The sequence below is a fragment of the Gloeophyllum trabeum genome, assembly GCF_000344685.1.
Source record: "Gloeophyllum trabeum ATCC 11539 unplaced genomic scaffold GLOTRscaffold_00006, whole genome shotgun sequence".
NCBI classification, from domain to species: Eukaryota; Fungi; Basidiomycota; class Agaricomycetes; order Gloeophyllales; family Gloeophyllaceae; genus Gloeophyllum; species Gloeophyllum trabeum.
The window spans coordinates 478973-496156 of record NW_006920415.1 but is presented as its reverse complement, the minus strand read 5'-3'; the positions used below and the strand labels follow the sequence as shown (position 1 = coordinate 496156).

General features: G+C 54.2%; 6 protein-coding genes across 6 annotated transcripts; 4 read left to right on the top strand and 2 right to left on the bottom strand.

Annotated features, from left to right (window-relative positions):
• Positions 1–1290: 1290 nt before the first annotated feature.
• GLOTRDRAFT_138482 (pali-domain-containing protein) lies at positions 1291–2541 on the top strand (the record flags this gene model as incomplete). Its single annotated transcript, XM_007867516.1, has 6 exons — positions 1291–1464; positions 1516–1526; positions 1580–1632; positions 1686–1790; positions 1847–2038; positions 2100–2541. The coding sequence occupies 6 exons, from the start codon at positions 1291–1293 to the stop codon at positions 2243–2245; spliced, it is 681 nt and encodes a 226-aa protein (XP_007865707.1). The 3' UTR covers positions 2246–2541.
• A 90-nt stretch (positions 2542–2631) lies between these two features.
• On the top strand, positions 2632–3912 carry GLOTRDRAFT_99824 (pali-domain-containing protein). Its single transcript, XM_007867515.1, has 6 exons — positions 2632–2862; positions 2933–2943; positions 2993–3045; positions 3099–3194; positions 3250–3444; positions 3500–3912. The coding sequence occupies exons 1-6, from the start codon at positions 2680–2682 to the stop codon at positions 3652–3654; spliced, it is 693 nt and encodes a 230-aa protein (XP_007865706.1). The 5' UTR covers positions 2632–2679; the 3' UTR covers positions 3655–3912.
• A 267-nt stretch (positions 3913–4179) lies between these two features.
• On the top strand, positions 4180–5818 carry GLOTRDRAFT_121163 (uncharacterized protein; the record flags this gene model as incomplete). Its single annotated transcript, XM_007867514.1, has 1 exon — positions 4180–5818. One exon carries the CDS (start codon positions 4180–4182, stop codon positions 5743–5745), a length of 1566 nt encoding a protein of 521 aa, XP_007865705.1. The 3' UTR covers positions 5746–5818.
• Positions 5819–6003: 185 nt separating this feature from the next.
• Positions 6004–9212, bottom strand: GLOTRDRAFT_128855 (Na+/solute symporter; the record flags this gene model as incomplete). The annotated part of the gene is made up of 22 exons (XM_007867513.1): positions 6004–6119; positions 6170–6457; positions 6513–6617; positions 6673–6818; positions 6873–6886; positions 6945–6974; positions 7029–7137; positions 7200–7208; positions 7269–7322; positions 7385–7509; positions 7564–7686; positions 7745–7758; positions 7817–7998; positions 8054–8234; positions 8307–8397; positions 8449–8561; positions 8618–8679; positions 8734–8756; positions 8814–8834; positions 8900–8994; positions 9057–9086; positions 9158–9212. The coding sequence occupies 22 exons, from the start codon at positions 9210–9212 to the stop codon at positions 6004–6006; spliced, it is 1986 nt and encodes a 661-aa protein (XP_007865704.1).
• A 3330-nt stretch (positions 9213–12542) lies between these two features.
• Positions 12543–14694, top strand: GLOTRDRAFT_115936 (uncharacterized protein). Its single transcript, XM_007867512.1, has 7 exons — positions 12543–12840; positions 12899–12971; positions 13028–13176; positions 13236–13365; positions 13422–14038; positions 14095–14359; positions 14425–14694. Exons 1-7 carry the CDS (start codon positions 12736–12738, stop codon positions 14649–14651), a joined length of 1566 nt encoding a protein of 521 aa, XP_007865703.1. The 5' UTR covers positions 12543–12735; the 3' UTR covers positions 14652–14694.
• Positions 14695–15234: 540 nt separating this feature from the next.
• On the bottom strand, positions 15235–16398 carry GLOTRDRAFT_93229 (uncharacterized protein; the record flags this gene model as incomplete). The annotated part of the gene is made up of 3 exons (XM_007867511.1): positions 15235–15509; positions 15566–16033; positions 16083–16398. The coding sequence occupies 3 exons, from the start codon at positions 16396–16398 to the stop codon at positions 15235–15237; spliced, it is 1059 nt and encodes a 352-aa protein (XP_007865702.1).
• Positions 16399–17184: the final 786 nt, after the last annotated feature.

Below are 17184 nucleotides of genomic sequence, written 5' to 3'. Positions count from 1 at the left end.
AACCTGGCCAAAATATGCGTAATCTGCAATTTCGATTTTTGATGGATTACGTAAGCGTTCACTTTTAGGGGTGGAAATTTCAATATTACGGATTTCGCTGAGGGAATGATCCTGGAGTTGAATGGTGTATAACAAGCATCGAAAGGTGAGGTATCCTCACTCACAGAAGTCCCAGTGCCCCTTCAGGGTGACCTTACTCCAGAAATAGTGCTGTATGAGGGCGTATTATATGATTCTAGATCTCCACAAGTCAGCTCATATGCCCTCAAGCTTACCTGACACTCTGAGTATCAAGAACTGTGTAACGAGAATGGGACCTGACATAGGGGTAGTAGACCCATTATGGGTTAACTGCATTAGGGTTAGGGCGTATTACTAATTACAGCCATCAATGCATATCTATATATGGTAACTCCGACGCAACTCCGCTTCAAATTCACTTTTCAGGTATGTCAAATTTTTTAATATTGGAATTTCGAGAAAGTAATCAGATAGCCTGAAAGCTACGGGCAATCCGAGTCGATTGGCGCTGTTTTCAGGCCCATTGGAGTCTTTGCCCGGGACGAGATACCATCACGCGTTCGGCTATGCCCGAGGCGTCGGTTTTGAGCGACCGACACTGTAGCACTGACATCCCAGGATCTTCACTTACACCCACAATGCATAGGGATGCCAAGACCAGAATCATACGGCATGACTCGCTGAGCGCCGAAATATCAGCTTCCGGACCCGGACATAGATGACTACTCGCGTTCACAAGCAATGCAAGGCTCTAAATAGTCATAAAAGTCGCAGGTTGCGAGGCACCAAAGATCGCAGTGCTTCTTCCAGCGTTGATTCCGGGCGGTTCAAGGGCTCGCGCGCTTGTTTAAACCTTACTGAGCGGGAATATTAGAGTTCGAAGTTGAGCTGTTCCATCTCGAGTGTTGGTGACTTATAACGTTCCTGTCGATTTGGAGGCGGAGCCTTTCGTATGTGTGCCTTGCAGTGCTGCCTTTGCTACAGAGCTCTAAATTTGATTGCGACGACGCGATTGAGACCAGGAGTGGCAACGAGCCAATCTCATCAAAAGCGCGGAGGTATATCTGATCAATGTCAACAACTCGACAAGGCACGTAGGGTTACGGAATTGGAACATGAGACTCAACTTCTTTGAACGCCGGGCTTTTCCCTGCAGAGTCAAAATACATATAACACCTTGGGCCGGACAACATATGGGCGTTCAACATCCCCCACTCTCTCCCGCGCCTCTAACGATTGCTGTTGACGCCATACAACCAGTGCAGCATCATGATACCGCGGCACTTCATACCTGGCATCGCCTTCCTCGCTGCCGCCTTCGTGCTCAGTTTCCTGACGTCCATCTCCCTCCCGTACCTCACTGCGCTGGACATCACTAGGGTGCATTTTGGGGATGGATTGAAGATCCCGAACTCGCCTATACCGCTGATAAACCAGTTACGCGTGAGTGGTACCGGGGATTCTGTATATAAGATATTTACGGTGATATCGTAGTTTGGAATATGGTATGTCATATCTAACTTCAGAAGAAAAATAGGCATTTAAGACGTCTCGATAGGGCGTTCTGTGAGTACGATGCGAGCAACGGGAACCGTAAATGCAGCCCGGAAGGTGGGCAAGCCATCGTTGGAGGGGGCGTTATCGCTGATGGTTGTGCACCACAGGTCATGGGTACTCGGTCCCTTTCGGGGTCATCGACGCTAAAGGGAACCTCAATGAGATCACCATCGGGTCCTCCTGGACCCGTGGACTGGCTGTCCATCCAGTCGGTGAGCATCGTTGGTGCCCTTCCTGGGATAAGTAATGAACATTGCTTGTGTACTAGCTACGGTCGTCACTTTCATCGCGCTGGCCCTGTCGTTCTCCAGCCACGTCACTGCCACCCTCCTTGCATCCATCGTATCTTTCTTTGCGGCACTTCTCACGCTCATAGCATTCGCGATTGATATTGCGCTGTACGCGTATGTTCACCACGAGCTGAGCAAATTTAACGGGGTGAACGTCAACACCGGCCCTGGTACGCTAAGCGTTCCCTTTTGTATTTGTCGGCTCCCAGTCTTACATCATGCATGTTCTAGGGTTCTGGCTCACGTTTGTGTCCCTCGTCCTTCTGCTCCTCGCGGGGTGCACTGTATGTTTCGGGAGGCGTCGAGACTCTGATAACTGGACCTACGGTGGGAACGAATTTCCGCTCAAGCGGCTCTGGCCTTTCAACAAGAGTTAAGCGAGGTCCAAAATGGAGACGCAATGTCAGACGCTTATACCCGCTGCCAAATTCCGACGTCAGCATGTCAATATCGATATTTCGACCGACTTGTCGGTATCCAAGAAATCAACGGTCCCTTCCCGTCCTCCCCTCTCCATCCCGTCTCTTATACTTGTCGCGGACTTTGAAGTGCGCTCCGTATGTACCGTGTCCTGTCCATTCCGCATCGTACGCCTAAAGATACACTGGCACTTTTGTTATGACGCCACACCATCTTAACGCCCCAGCAGCCAATCGCAATTTAGCTGGTAAAGGTACACAGCATTACGTAGGTGCATCGTGACAGGAATCCATGCTTCTTTGAACACCGGGCTTTGCCATGCGCGACACGAATATAATCTCGGGCCAGGTCTGAATCGTGTTTCACGCCTGCCGTCCGTCCACCATCCACCATGGTCTCCCGCGCGTTCTGCATCCCCGGCATCGTATTCCTGCTCGCCGCCTTTGTGCTGAGCTTTTTGACGTCGATTTCGCTGCCGTACCTCCCGGCGCTCGACATCGCGACGGTCCATTTTGGAAATGGGCAAAACTCACAGATACCGAATACAAATGTGCCGGTTATAAAGGAGTTACGGGTGAGTTTAACGGCTAGGTTACTAGATGGGTTTGATATCTGATGTGAATGCATTGGCTTTCTGTGATCAGTTTGGAATATGGTATGTAATTTGTGATAGGAGGTTGTCCGCTTGATGGACATGTCAATAGGGCGTACTGTGAGTACGCGGCCAACGATGGGCATCGGACATGCAGTCCAGAAGGTATGCAAATCTTTTCCGGGAGGGGAGTGTCATACTTACGCCATGCCCTGTAGGCCATGGATATCAGGTCCAAGTTGGTGATGCTACCAACAACGACACAGTCACCATCGGTTCCTCCTGGACTCGCGGACTAGCTGTCCACCCAGTTGGTGAGTACGATGATATATCACGCAGTGGCACTCATAAACGCATCTCGTCGACCAGCGACCGCCGTCACCTTCATCGCCCTCCTCCTTTCGTTCTCGACGCACGTCACCGTCACGCTCCTTGCATCCATCGTCTCTTTCCTGGCCGCCCTTCTCACTCTCATAGCCTTTGCCATTGACATCGCGCTCTACGCCTACGTGCACCACGAGATGGGCAAGCTCAGTGGATCAGTCAATACCGACACCGCGCCTGGTCAGTGCCCTTCCGCGTGTCAAAGATCTCCACCACTCACGTACACTTTTCTCAGGCTTCTGGCTTACATTCGTCTCCCTCATCCTGCTCCTACTGGCAGGCTGCACGGTATGCTTCGGCAGGCGCCGCGAGCGCATGTCGGGGTCGAGCTACGGCAACAGCTACCCCATGTCCACCAAAAGACGGTTCTGGCCTTTCAACAGGAGCTAAATGCTTGTGAAATCTGCACTCTGTTTATACCCCCTTGGAGCTGGCCGTCGAGTTTCCCGATACTGATCCTGTATTTATGGACTGCCTTCTTGGTATACTAATAACTTTATCTGTGTTCCTGTTTGCTCACTGTTCCTGGAATGCTCTACGGTTTTGCGATGTTGTCCGTACTATGCATGCTACCAGCGCTCGACGAGAATATTGTGCAGAGTATCGCTCCTAACTCGGAGGTCTCCTTTAATACATCCCTGAAGTTTCATGCCACAATACTAACACTGCCAAACAACACGATCACGTACTTCTGTCCAACACGTGGAGTTTTGCCACACATCCTCTGAAGGCAGAAGAATGTCGCGCTCTAATAACTGCTTCCTGTGTCACAACTGGCGTCCTGCCCGGCGGTCTCATCCACCTTTGCGAACTAAAATCCGTCGGACTAACGACACATTGCTTACCCTGTGACGTCCACGCCTTTACCAGGCGTTTCATTGTGCATCACCTCCCACACACGGCGCGGTCACGACGATGTCGCAGGACTTACGATACGTGAACGCCTTGAAGGCATGTTTACCGACTGGATTTGCGCCTGAACTGGCAGACTCTACAACAGCGCCAGAGACTCTAGCGCTCATTGACCGCTTGCTCTGCTTCGCCAGTGGCGGGGAATGTCCGGACGATGTTCCGGAGCAGGTGCGGCAAGAATGGGACGCGAAGCAAGCGGAACTGGAGACTGCAATGCGGAGGCTGGTAGAGGATAAGGCGGACGGGAAGAGGAAGAGGGATGAAGACCCTATTGCAGCAAGTACAAGTGCTAAACGAGTGAAGGTGTCTGAATCCGGGACCGAGTCCCCCGCCCCTGCGGACCACGATAGGGACGACGCGCCCCTGCACACTCTACACGCCATCTCGGTGTCGTCGCCCGTGCGCAAGAAGGTGGACGTCATCGTGCACGAGCGAAGCCTAAAGTTTGTCCATCCCTCCACGACTGTGTCGATTCCGCGCTCCTCGATAAAACACGCGTTCCTCCTCCCCACGCGCGGCAAGGCGAAGCCGCACTGGACGGTCGTCCTCCTCACTGACGCTGCCGCCTCTTCAAGGGCGCAACAGAAAGGCAAGGCCCCGGAGACCACGCAGATCATATTCGGGCTGGAGGCCGCCGCGCCCTCCGCGCTCATGACCACTACCTATCCTACCCCCGGCACGCCATCAAAAGAGACGCACCCAAAGAATACGCCCACGCTCCCGCTGCTCCGGACGTTCTTCAACAAGCTCGGGGTGCAGCCGCACGAGCCGTCCACGAGCGTGTTCAGGAGCACCCTGCCGGACATGATGAGCCCCGGCGAGGCGGGGAGCCCGTCGCTCACGGCGTACATGGGCGCGAAGCCGGGGTCGCTGTACTTCTTCGAGACGGGCCTGCTGTGGGGCGAGACGAAGCCGTACCACTGGTGGCCTCTCGAGGACCTGGCGCCGATGGAGGAGGACGAGGGCAGCTTGCGAGGGGGAGTGAGGGTGGTGTGGGCGGGCGGGCGGCTGTGCACCATCGTGCTCAGTAGAAAGGGCGATGAGGAGGGCGTGCAGGAGCTGGATGAGGGGGAGGAGACGCACTTGGGCATGGTGGATGCGAAGGAGAAGGGCGAGGTGGAGGAGTGGGTGAGGAGGCATAAGAGGTGGTTCGGGAAGGGGAAGGGCGGCAGTGGCGCTGCCCAGGCTGGGAAGGTGAAGGAGGTCGCGATGAATGGGGAGGATGGGGAAGAGATGGGGGATAGTGACGACGAGGAAGACGAGGACTTTGAGGGGGATAGCGACTCTGACGGAGGTTCTCCCACGGAAGATTCTGAGGAAGAGGGTGACGTTGGAGGGGAGGAGGACGCAGCTGGTTCAGACGCAAGTGGCGGAGAGGAAGATGGGGAAGGGGACGAAGATGATGAGGAAGGTGATTTGAACCCAGCAAGACATCCCTTAATGCGGCCTGGTGCGGTGCCCAAGATGTCCAAGGGTGTCATGGACATGGTCGTAGGTGTGGTAGAGCAGGAATTCCTAGGCCCAGGCAATGACCTGGGCAGTGAGGAAGAGGATGAACTGGACGATTGAGGGAATCGATCCAGTTGTTTAATATGTACACTATCTAGGAGGAAAATACATCTAAGTTCTACCCACGCCTGAAGACGCTCAGATCCACGGAAAGGTTCACAATGTGATACTCCAGAAACTTGCTAGTGTACTGCGACACGTCTTCCCGTCATGTACCTGTAGCAATTGGAAAGAAGCTCCGAGATCTCCTTTTGAGATTCCCAGAGAGGCAACAGGACGCAAAATACGCCGCTTGATATAGCCCATATGCTGAAAAGTTCATGAGTAATAGGGTAAGATATGCGTGAGGATTGATGCTGACAATGTGCATGCCACCCAGAAGGTGTAAAACTTCGGACTGAAGACATAGTGAGAGAAGAACATCGGGAGGGGTACTAATGGGTACGGTGAGTGTAGTCGAAACAATGAACAGTGCCCGACATACCAAGGATAGTGACGATGAACGTCAACACCGACGAGTACAACGCCGCTTTCTTGAAAACCTTCATCAGCACTTCCCTGCTGAGGTCGTCCTTCTGATCAGTAGAAGCTGCGCTGGAAGCGACCGGCTGCACGGTAGCCACGTCCATGTCAGCCTTCTCCATATCTTTCTCTTCGTCGATACTAGTCTCTTTGGGGCGTGATTCTTCGTCCGCACCTCGCGGTTCCTCGGGCGGCACGCCATCCAGCATGGCAATGTTTCGGGTACCAGAGAAGTCGTAGTCCGCAGGGTCTAATCATACAATTCATAAGCCACGATGCCTCACTCATAATATTCGAGAACTTACTCAGTAGCGAGACCCCCACAGTAATTAGACCGGAGAACAACAGTCCCGTCAAGCCACTACATACGGCGGAGTATGGCATGGCCAGGTTGGTGATCGTGATCGAGCCTGGACGAGCGTGTCAGTACCCGCACGTGCGCACGGAGAGTAGTTTCTGAGGTACCATAGATTTTTAGGCAGCCGACCATCCACGCCGCCATCCCCAGGCAGGCTCCTATGATGGAGCCACAGAAGACGCCCGTTTTGGTGAGTTTACTCCATGTAACGGTAAGAGCAATCGGGATCACGGCCGGGCTTAGCACGACACCCCTGAAACGCGTTGGTGAGCATGTTAGATCCGGTCTAGCATACTGCAGAGCTCACTGGACGTAGAAAAGCTAGAGGAATGGTTGTCAGTACACTGGAATAAGTAGACCCGGTCCTGTCAACACTTACCCAACCGAGATCAATCCCAGCCTTGTTCAACTATGAGCTCGGTGTTAGCCAAATTCAGATGGATAGATAGAAAGTGTCCCATACGATTGTCGCCCAGCATCCCATCCAAATGGCCCAGAAGCAAATGAACATGTGGGACACACGGACGATCTCAGCACCGGAGGCATTAGGACGCCAATAGGTGCGGTAGATACTATAATATCGTGAGCATCAGCGCCTCCGTATCTTACTCAGAGATAGACAGATGTGACTTACTCGTAGGAGCTAAAGTATTGCGAGTGCCGGATTAGTATGACGACCACAACACGACTGCTGTCCACTCACAATAGACTGGATACCGCTATCAATTCAGAGCTTGCAGCAGACGTCACCGCCATGCTATGCGACGGAATAGTCAGTCTTGCGATCGCCAGTTCATCTCGGAGCCGAGGAACACTCACAAGACGACCAGCAAAATCGCCACAGCACCTCCCTTCCCCATGAGGACAACTGCAGCTGCGGGTGCAGCCAATCCAGCGCTGGACTGTGCAGCTGACAACGGGTTAGGGTATGTCGGGAACGCAGGCTGTCAGGCAGTCAGCAGCAGTCCCTCGATGGCAATGCAGGAGGTGCTACGCACGTTACTTTGCAGGGCCCTAGCGGCAAGACCCAGGCAAGAGGCAAAGCCCCATGGGATGGCGAACCATGAAAGGCCGCCGAGCATGTAGGCTTTGGTTGTCGACGCTGGATGCGACGCTATCGCCTACGAAAAGATGCTCGTTGTCAGACTCAGCGAGTGGCGAGGAGAACCGGATACGAACTCTTTGCCAGTATCCTGCGAATTGTAGAGTAAGAATATATACTAGTCAAGGTTGATGTCGGACGCGGCGAACCTTGGTCGCAGAACACTCCGGAGAAGCCGCTCAGGATGGTCGCAGCGCCGAAAACCAAGCCCTGGTTGCTCTTCATGGTCAGGTAGCTCCCCGCTTCGTTCCCCACCACTGGCGTCTGGGACGCGGCAGCGCTCAACAGCTGATACATGTTTGTGGGGGGAGACGTGAGGTCCGACGTGGTGCTATTCAGCATCTGAATCAGACGTATGTACCATGCGAAGGGAGACAGGTACGTACTAAGTGCGGAAGAGGAAGGTGAATATGATGACGAAGAGCACGACCGTGTGCACCCAGTCGCACACGAAAGTCGCGCGGAGCCCGCCGAAGACGACGTAGACAGCGATGCCGATCGGGAGGAGGAAGCATGCTGCGATGATGGGCATCCCGGTGATTGCATTCACGGTTGCTGCGCCTCCGACTGTATATGGCAGAGTGTATATGGTCAGAATGGTCAGAAACGATCAGATACGAAGCCGAAGTAAATGCTTACGGAGCAATGACCCGCAAACGACGAGAATACAGAGGAAACCGTAAAATGTAAATAGAATATGTGCTGGGGCACCAAACCGCGCCTTCACGATCTGCACGCGAAGTAAGCCATCCGATGAATGTATTCACCGGCGCAGACCTACCTCGAGGAACGTATGCGCGCCATTCGCGTTCATCTTCACTTTCGCGGCGACCATGCCAAAGAATGCGACCTGAATAGTTCCGCCAACGCCGTACCACCACGGACCGCTCACACCTTTGGAACACCTTCCGGTTTACGTGGGCTCTCAAAGAATTGATATGTGCACGCACCAAAGGTGTAGGCAGCAGTACTCGACTGCAAGAGCGTGGCACTCCATGTCCATGCACTTACACTGGGAGGAGTCAGTGTCCTCGTTCAGCATCAAGCCAATTACAGGTTCTCTCACATTCCACAGCACACGAGCCCCGGCTATGCATCATAGTGAGCAAGGTCCCAATCGGTACCGGCGTACAAGCACAAGCCTACCTTCACACTTCTTGAGGCGGTCTAAGCGAGGAAGAAGCCGTATTATGAGGATGGTGAGGACCCACATTGTATGAGATGAAACGTACCGTGAACTCCTCCGATAACCCGGGGGAGAATTTAGAGAACTTAGCTTGAATGGTCGTCAAGAACAGCATCAAGGCTGCGAAGAGGAATCCGATGCCTGTTAAGCAGGTGCATCCTAAGTTCGGTATACACGCAGCCGTTCTTTCGATTTCCACTCACCGACGACCACACCATATCCGACGCTCTGACCTGATAGTAAGGAGCGACAATCAGTACCCCACTCCCGAAGCGTTCGGCATGCGACATAGAACACCACGCACTAAGCAGAGGTCGGAACTCGGAGATGCCTGGTAGTACATCCGTGCTATTAGACATGGTTCTCGTCTCTCAGCGGTCGTCAGCGCAAGCCACCGGTCGTAAAGCGAGAGTCGAGCGGGCGACCTCAGCGGTCCTCTCCACCGACCCCGCCTTTTGAGCAGACGTCAATGAGAGATAACATTGAGATAACCTTAACGAGTCCTTAGCCGAGAAGTCTTAGCTTTCGTTATTCTTGCACCTTATCTCCAGCGCTGTGATAACAAGCCCATCGCGGAATGACGTTCCGCCAGAAAATATACAGGCCAATAGAGATAGCTTACGCTGGAGTTGGAGCGTCCCCTGCCGTTAGTGTGCGGGGTATCAGGAACAGTACCGTCAAAATTCCGGAGTGAGGAAGATAAGGGCTCTAGCCTCTTTCTTCGTCTTTTCGGACACGATAGGACAAGGGTCACTATTCAGACGAATGTCGCTGTACCTGAATCTGGGTCAGCTTTGAGGAGCTAGCTTATGCACTGGAAGATGCAACGGGAGGCAGTTGATATTTGCATTAAGTAGAAAGAGAGTCGATTGAGAGGCATGAGCGGAAGCGGAGCTGTGGACGCGTTCCGGTTGCGTTACGGTCACATGTCCCTTTTCGCGTGGTTTCCACGTGAGAAGATCTCAGATCGACTGTGGCAGCGCATACCTGGCCCTGGTTTGTGGCTTGCTCGTGCCGTCGAGCACTCGGCTGCATCCTTTGTATGTTTAAAGTGTACGGTATAGGACACGTTTACCTTTGCTAGAGCGTACCGTCAGTTGGAGTAGGCGTTATAGTTGAAGTACCAGTATCACCCAGTGATAACAACTGCGGCACTACCTTCACTAGGCCTAGGGGCATAACTATTGCGGTACCTCGACGGGTAAACTGTGTGAAACTTAGAACGGTAGATACTCCAACTTGTCCAAGTCCTGTACAGGTCGACCCTGCCAAACGTTTTATCTAAGTGCCTAGTTCTATCTGACTACGCTGACCTCGGCCTAACTCGCACAAACGCTCTCAATTAACTCTCCATTCTTGATCCTTTTGTAGGCGATGGCAAGAGTACCATGCTTAGAGTAGGCACGCTTATACAGTCTGTTCTCCATAGTAGTATCGAACCTGCTCAGAGTAACGGACATGCGGGAACACACCCCGCCTCGCAACCCCGTCATACGAGGGGAGGGGCGCGCGATATACGTCGTTTACGACTTCATCACCCATTGATGCCCGCGAATTCAACGCGAGAACCTCCTTGCCGCTGAAGTGTGTGGTGGGGCCTCGCAGCGACCTGAAGCTGCATACCGTCAAGGCTCCGGTCACCGGTGTTGGAGCGCGAGCCTTACCCGCGGAACGAGCTCGGAGGAAACGACAAGCGTGACTGCAGTGTGGAAGGTGCATTGGCCATCTCCCGAAAGGGCGGAGCGGAGGGGCTCATCTCATGCAACTCGCAGAATGGACCTTCGCCAAGCAAAAGTGGCAATGTACGCCCAGCACAAGCTATGCGGACAATGCGCACCGAACTGCGACCGTCCTTCCTGGCTTTAATGAGAAAATCTATGACGAGGTTCCAGGAAGCTCGCCAGCTGTCCCGGTATCCGCTTGACGGGCCGCGTCTCAGCGTAAAAAAGGGGTACGCACTTCGTATGAAGTTGTTCGTCCCGTTTATCAGCGAGCCTCCGTGCTTCCTTGTTTCCTCATACCTGTAGGAAAGTGTACGAAGTGGAACGTACCTAGCGCGTCGCTCCAACTCTCCCTGCCCCTTCTACGGATAGCCCAGCCCACCTTTAGCTACTCGAGTGCGTCTTGACGCGTGTCAACAATATTTCCTAGCTACACCGGACTTCACACACTCGCCGAGTGAGTGGAGTTCGGTGTGCATAACGCCACCCCACGTGATGAAGTGAACGCGGTGCGATGTGGAAGGAAGGGGCCCGGTCTTCAATCCTATCACCGGTGGGTGGGTGAGCTACTACCCCTTCTCCTCCATGTCTGTAGTTGCAGCACTGGCTTACCCCGACCTCTATGTGCACCGCCAACGGGTCGTGATTTGATAAATTGTTTGATGGGGAACCACTCGACGATGCTGTCCCGCGCCTCCGTATAGACGTACCTAGCCCGCTATTGTCCATCTGTGCGAGACGGGCATACTTATGACCGTTGGGCATCAAGGACAGGAATCAGAGGACTGCGAATTCGCCAGTGTTCACTGATCAAGTATTGAACTTGATAGCCTTGACATTGAGTGATTGACATGCGGCATGATCGGTTGCACATTTATCAACACTTTTATACCGTATTTTGGGGGCGGATTCCCTTGGATCGGGCTGTTGCCTGCTGGGAAGCCTTATAGCGCCGCAGATTGCGGTCCCAGCTCGACAGATCGGTGAACACACTGAAGGCATTGTGACGGGCGATCAGATTCTTATGATCAGCAGATTGTATGGATGTCTTACCAGAATCAATCGTCGCATTGCTTCAGCGGCCTTATTTCCAGCCATCGTTGAATGTCGGTGACCGGGTGCTTGACCAGTGTCAGCCACGCATAGTCACTTTCCCGACGACGCTGCTCCTGCAGCTCACGAGACCCCGATTACAGATAATGTTGACTCATCCCGGACCGCTTCAGCGTTCAAAGTATGCTTCACACGGTCATCCCATCCCGCACAGAGTTCGATGGCAACAAACCAGAGGTTGCTATCGCAGTGCGTCCGATTGGCGCAAACGGCGAGAAACCCCTTCCGTCGGGTCTGATATACGCATGAGGATCCTGACTCGTCATCAAACCTGCAGTTTCGCAGTGCTGAAGTCGAGCAACATGCAAACGACGACGAGCAGCCCAGAACAGTCATCCTGCAACCGTTTGTCGGGCGTTGCAATACGGCAACTTGAATGGTGAAAGCAGAAATGCCGCTCGAGGATCGTCGGACACGCGAGATGGATCAACGGCGAAATGTGGGAGGAGCCAATCACGCCTCGCGCAGACGGTGCCTGGCGACCGGCAGCGCGCCGGCACGGTTGCCTGAAGCGGCACCGAACCCATTTACGGCCGGCGGGTGCCTCCGAAAGAACCTGCTCGGAGGACGGGATGGCGCTTGCGAGGCGAGGACTTCGTCGTGGAGCATCATGGAAGGGCTGCCGATACGCCTAAAGAAATGCTGTTTTGTGCTGCAGGCCACCTTGAGTCGCAGGCCGACTGCCACAAAGTGAATGTTCCATGCATCCGTCGTCGTTGGGAGTCGTCAGGACGGTCGTCAATTACTCATTGAGACCGGAGACCACATGCATGCGCGAAGGTCTGATGGTGTGGCCGGATCAAGGGCGACCGGCCGGCAGGTACAAGTCGTGGTTATAAGGTAGAGAGGCAGCCCGAAGAACGCACTTCCCATTTTTCGTCCCTTTCCACTGCGTTGCCCAGCCTAGTTCTGCGGTCGTCGCCTAGCGCGCCCTCCAGAGGTCTTTCACGAACGCCGACCTGGTGTCGCTTTAATTCTTTCTTTATTCAAAGCTCTCAAAGCACACCGTTCCTTCACTTTCGACTTCGCTCTCCGATACTCCGTCGCAATGTTCTCAAAGGCTCTTTCTTACGCTCTCCTCTCCCTCACTATCGCCGGCTATGCTGCTGCTGCCCCGCACAACAACGCAAAGGCTGACACCTGCGGTACCGCGGTATGTGTTCCTTCTCTGAATTTGACAGAGATCGACACGCTTATCTGGGTTATTTTAGGTGAGCACTGTGACGATGACCGCTACTGTAACCGCCTCCGCAGTTACATCGACGCCTTCGGTGAACAACGCAGGTGGGTATCCTCGGAACCGCGGGCATTCCCGACAGCACTAATCTATTTTGGCTTAGCCACCAGCAAAGGCTCGGGCTCGAAGAGTTCGGGCAGCAAATCATCAGGCTCAAAGTCGTCGGGTTCCACGTCCTCAGGCTCCAAATCATCGTCGGGGTCCAAGGGTAGCTCTGGTTCCAAGACCTCGTCGTCCTCGGCAGCTGCATCCGTGCGTTCATTACCGTCGGCATCCATATATCGGACTTGCACTGACTTGCCGGGCTATAGAGCTCGACTTCGACAGCCTCCTCAGGTAATAATGCTGCGTCTAGCAAGGGCTCAACCGGCAACAACGCCGCCACCGGCACTGGCTCTACCGGCAACAATGCCGCAGCTGATGCGCTCCAGTCATCATTGAGTGAGTCCGACCCGACTAAAGAGCGCATGCAAGGACCACATCCTGACGTTGCTTAGCTCTCGACAAGTCTGTGATTGCCACGGGCTTCCAGAATGACGGCCAGTCCCAGCCCGCCGCGGGCCAAGTCGCCTCCAAGACCTCCTCCAACAACTTCATCAACTTCTGCGCGACGGTGCCGCAGCTCCCTATCACCAACGGGCAGCAAATAACGACCGGCTCATGCAACCCCGCGCCGATGGGCATCATCGCATCCACGTCCAACATGCCCTCCTCGAAATTCGTCTTCCCGCAGAACTTCGGCACGATCAAGGCGAACACGGCGTTCACCGTGCAGATGGCGATCAAGAACCTCGAGACGGGCTTCTTCGTGAACGCGCAGGAGAACTACTTCGCTGCGCCCCAGTTCACGAACGCGCAGGGCCAGGTGCAGGGCCACTCGCACGTCGTCATCGAGCAGCTCGACAGCCTCACCCAGACGACGCCGACGGACCCGACCAAGTTCGCGTTCTTCAAGGGGTTGAATGGTAAGGCGCAGAACGGCATCCTCACGGCGGACGTGACGAACGGGCTCCCGGCTGGTGTGTACAAGATCTCGTCCATCAACTCGGCGGCGAACCACCAGCCGGTCCTCGTCGCCGTCGCGCAGCACGGATCCCTCGATGACGCGGTATACGTGCGTCCCTCCTCTGTGTACTCTCCTATGTTCGAAGCTTATGGGTTCATATGCAGTTCACGGTGACGGACGACGGTAACGCTGCAGCGGGTTCCAACACCACAGCTGGCAAGGGCGCAGCTGCCTCGAGCTCGGCAGCCGGCAAGGGCAACAACGCCGCAGCCACTTCTTCCGCCGCCGCCACGTCCTCCGCCGCCGCGTCCACCGCGACCGGCGCCGCCTCGGGTCTCGGGAACTTCGGCACCTGCAGCGTCCCCCAGATCAAGTTCGCCGCCGGCCTCGACGGCAGACGGGAGACCGCCTTCCAGGCAGTTGACCAGAGTAAGCCTTTCGTTTCCTCTTGTCCCTCCCCCCAGTGGCTGATCCACTGTACTTGCGCACCGCAGAGTCGTTCAACCACGGATCCGCGGACAACATCCAGGTGATCACCTCCTTCATCTGCGGCCAGATCCAGAGCGCGTGCAAGGGCGACGCGACCGCCGCCGCGACGTGCCAGAAGGCGCAGGCGGCCGCGCTCGCAGCCACCCCAGCCAAGTCCGGCGCGCAGGCCGATGCCTTTAACAACGTCTTCGGCATCACCACCAACTTCGCCGCAGTCAAGGTCGTCGCATGAGGGGCCGGTTGATGTTTGAGATTAAGTTATGGTTTCGTTTTTTCGAGTCTGGATACCCGTATACCAGCAGTGGAAGGGGGGAGAGAGAGTCTCTGAGTATATTAGAGAGCAGAGCAAAGTCGTTTCTATCCGCTTTGATTTCCTTTGTCTAACTGTTTTGCGTTCTTCCTCTTGGTTTTCTTTTCGCGGCTTGGTTGTACCGTACCGTAGTAGTACTGCGGGATACATACACTAGATGTGTTGTATTCCGTACACGAACGAATGTTATGGCAACGCAGAATTGTGGATAGAATGGATGAGTGCAAGAGTTCAGTCGACATGGGTGGATCCTGAAATATCACCTACGGCGGTCTTGCGCATCGACAGTCTATAGAACATATAGCATAATTTTCCAAGACAGCGCGCGAGATCTACGGATGATGATAGCCATTGATACCACAGGAGAAGCGTACAAGCGATAAAGACATAAATACATACTTACGATACATACCGCAAAAATTACTGGAGCCCGAGGCGCATGAAGAGGATGGAAAGGATATAAAGGTCCAATCATTGGGAGTGCCCATACTTGCCAGCCAACGATCTACTTGGAGCCCGAAGCCTTGGCCTCCCCCGCCTGTCTGGTCTTCAGCCAAGTCCCGAGACTGACTGCGGCAGCGCCAGCAGCCTGAGCGGCATGGGAAGCCAAGAGAGCACCAGCAGCACCAGTGGTGATGGCCGGGATGGCAGGGATGCTCCCTGCGATAATGAGGATAGCGGAGACTGCGCTCATAGCTTTCGGGTGGCCTTGGCTGAGCGTCTCGAGCACGTCGCAGGCGAGGAATAGCCACAAGGGGGCTTGGACGAGGGCTTCGGTGACTGTCAAGAAGAATCATAAGTTTCAAGACGGGCAGATCATAGATTGGACTGCGTACGTTTGCTGGCGACCTCAGGCTCCTCTTGCGCAACTCGCCAGAAAGGGATAAAGCGGGATTTCTGAATGGTCGTTGGCTCCTTGGTGATCTTCGTGTCACTAGGCTGCCCCCAAGGGAGGAAAGAAGAGTTGCTCCGACTGGGTGGTATTTTCGAATCCTTGGCGTTTGTCTTCGTATTGTCAGGCTGAGCCCATGGAAATAAGGACGACTGGGTTGGAGCGGGCGCTCCGTGATCCTTGGATACCGTCTTCGCGTCGCCGGCCTGAGTCCAAGAGAGGAACGAGGACTGGCTCCGAACAGGTGCTTTGGGCTTGGTAGTGGATGCTTTGGGCACGTCCGACTGGGACTTGGACCTTGCGTGTGCCACTTTAGAAGGGGGAGCCGGCTCCTCGCTCTTCTTGCCGATCACCCACCATCCGCCTGAGGGTTTGTGCTCCACAGTAAGCGTAGCCTTCGGGTCGATATCCCCTGAGTCAAATGTCAACCGCGTCCAGGATGCGTCTCGCGGACTACCTACATCCGACACTGCACATCAGCAGCTTGAACTTCTTCCACGTCCACCGGTAGCTCTCCCCGTTCATTTCGTAGAGTACTTTCTTGACAGCATTGAACCTCTTCTTTGCCTTCTTGCCCATGAAATGCTCCGCGACCTCATGCCAGTATTCTTCAGGGACTTGCCTCTGGACGCAGCCGGCCTTGACCTGCTCGAGCCACACCGCAACGGGAGGATCTTTCTTGCGGTTCCCGCTGAACTTCGGACCGTCGGTCCAAGTGGCGAGGACCGGTTCCAAGTCGAAAGGGGTTATCTTGAACATGTCCAGAAACATCGACATGATGAGAGTCAATTCGAGTTTCTACCTGAGACTGGAGTGGGCTTGGTGGTAAGAGTGAGAGACGACAGTCTGCTCGACGTGCAGCCTTTTACAGTAATTAGCCGAGCATAGCCGAAAACAACCCAAAGCCCAAGTGTGGCAACAGAAGCCTTTGTTGAGGTCGCGATCCTGCCACAAAGAACCCTGAAACGTGATTATCTGATCAGCTATTACGGAAGATAAGATGCGCCTGCGTAGCACGAGGCTCACGACGATACCTGGTGATGCTCACATTTTTATTGACACACTGCCTTCAGAAACGTCGATACGTTGCTCACTCTGATATACTTACGCTCAATCATACTGAATAGTTGGCTGGTATATCTTGGACCAGATATACTCTAATTTCTAAGACTGAAGTGTGGAAAGCGCGGAAAGGGACATTGCCTCGGAAAGACCCGAGACGCGACTGGAAAGCGTGACAGTCACCTGATCGTGTTTGTACACGCGTATAGGGGCTTTCGCAATGGATGCTATCGATTCCAGGCTCCTCCTCCAGTCGTCGAGCGCGATGGTCGGTGAGAGCACAGTATGAACATCTACATCGTAGGGAGATTTCAGCGACTCGAAATCCCCCGCGAATCACATTGGGGGAAGAGCCTCGAATTCCGGAATGGCATGTGCCAGTGGCACGTAGAAGTCCTGTAGGAAATCAGCGCAAAAGTAAATGGTCATTGGCGCGGTCTATAACTATATTTACATTGCCATAATCAGCATCCATATCTCTGTAAAATACTAGCCGCTGTA

Bases quoted from the DNA above. Each gene is read 5' to 3' on its own strand.
- GLOTRDRAFT_115936 (XM_007867512.1), top strand. From the start codon at position 12,736: ATGTTCTCAAAGGCTCTTTCTTACGCTCTCCTCTCCCTCACTATCGCC. The intron at 12,972-13,027 runs GTGGGTATCCTC...ATTTTGGCTTAG, and splicing joins GCCTTCGGTGAACAACGCAG to CCACCAGCAAAGGCTCGGGC. The intron at 13,366-13,421 runs GTGAGTCCGACC...GACGTTGCTTAG, and splicing joins TGCGCTCCAGTCATCATTGA to CTCTCGACAAGTCTGTGATT.
- GLOTRDRAFT_99824 (XM_007867515.1), top strand. From the start codon at position 2,680: ATGGTCTCCCGCGCGTTCTGCATCCCCGGCATCGTATTCCTGCTCGCC. The intron at 3,046-3,098 runs GTATGCAAATCT...CATGCCCTGTAG, and splicing joins TCGGACATGCAGTCCAGAAG to GCCATGGATATCAGGTCCAA. The intron at 3,445-3,499 runs GTCAGTGCCCTT...CACTTTTCTCAG, and splicing joins CAATACCGACACCGCGCCTG to GCTTCTGGCTTACATTCGTC.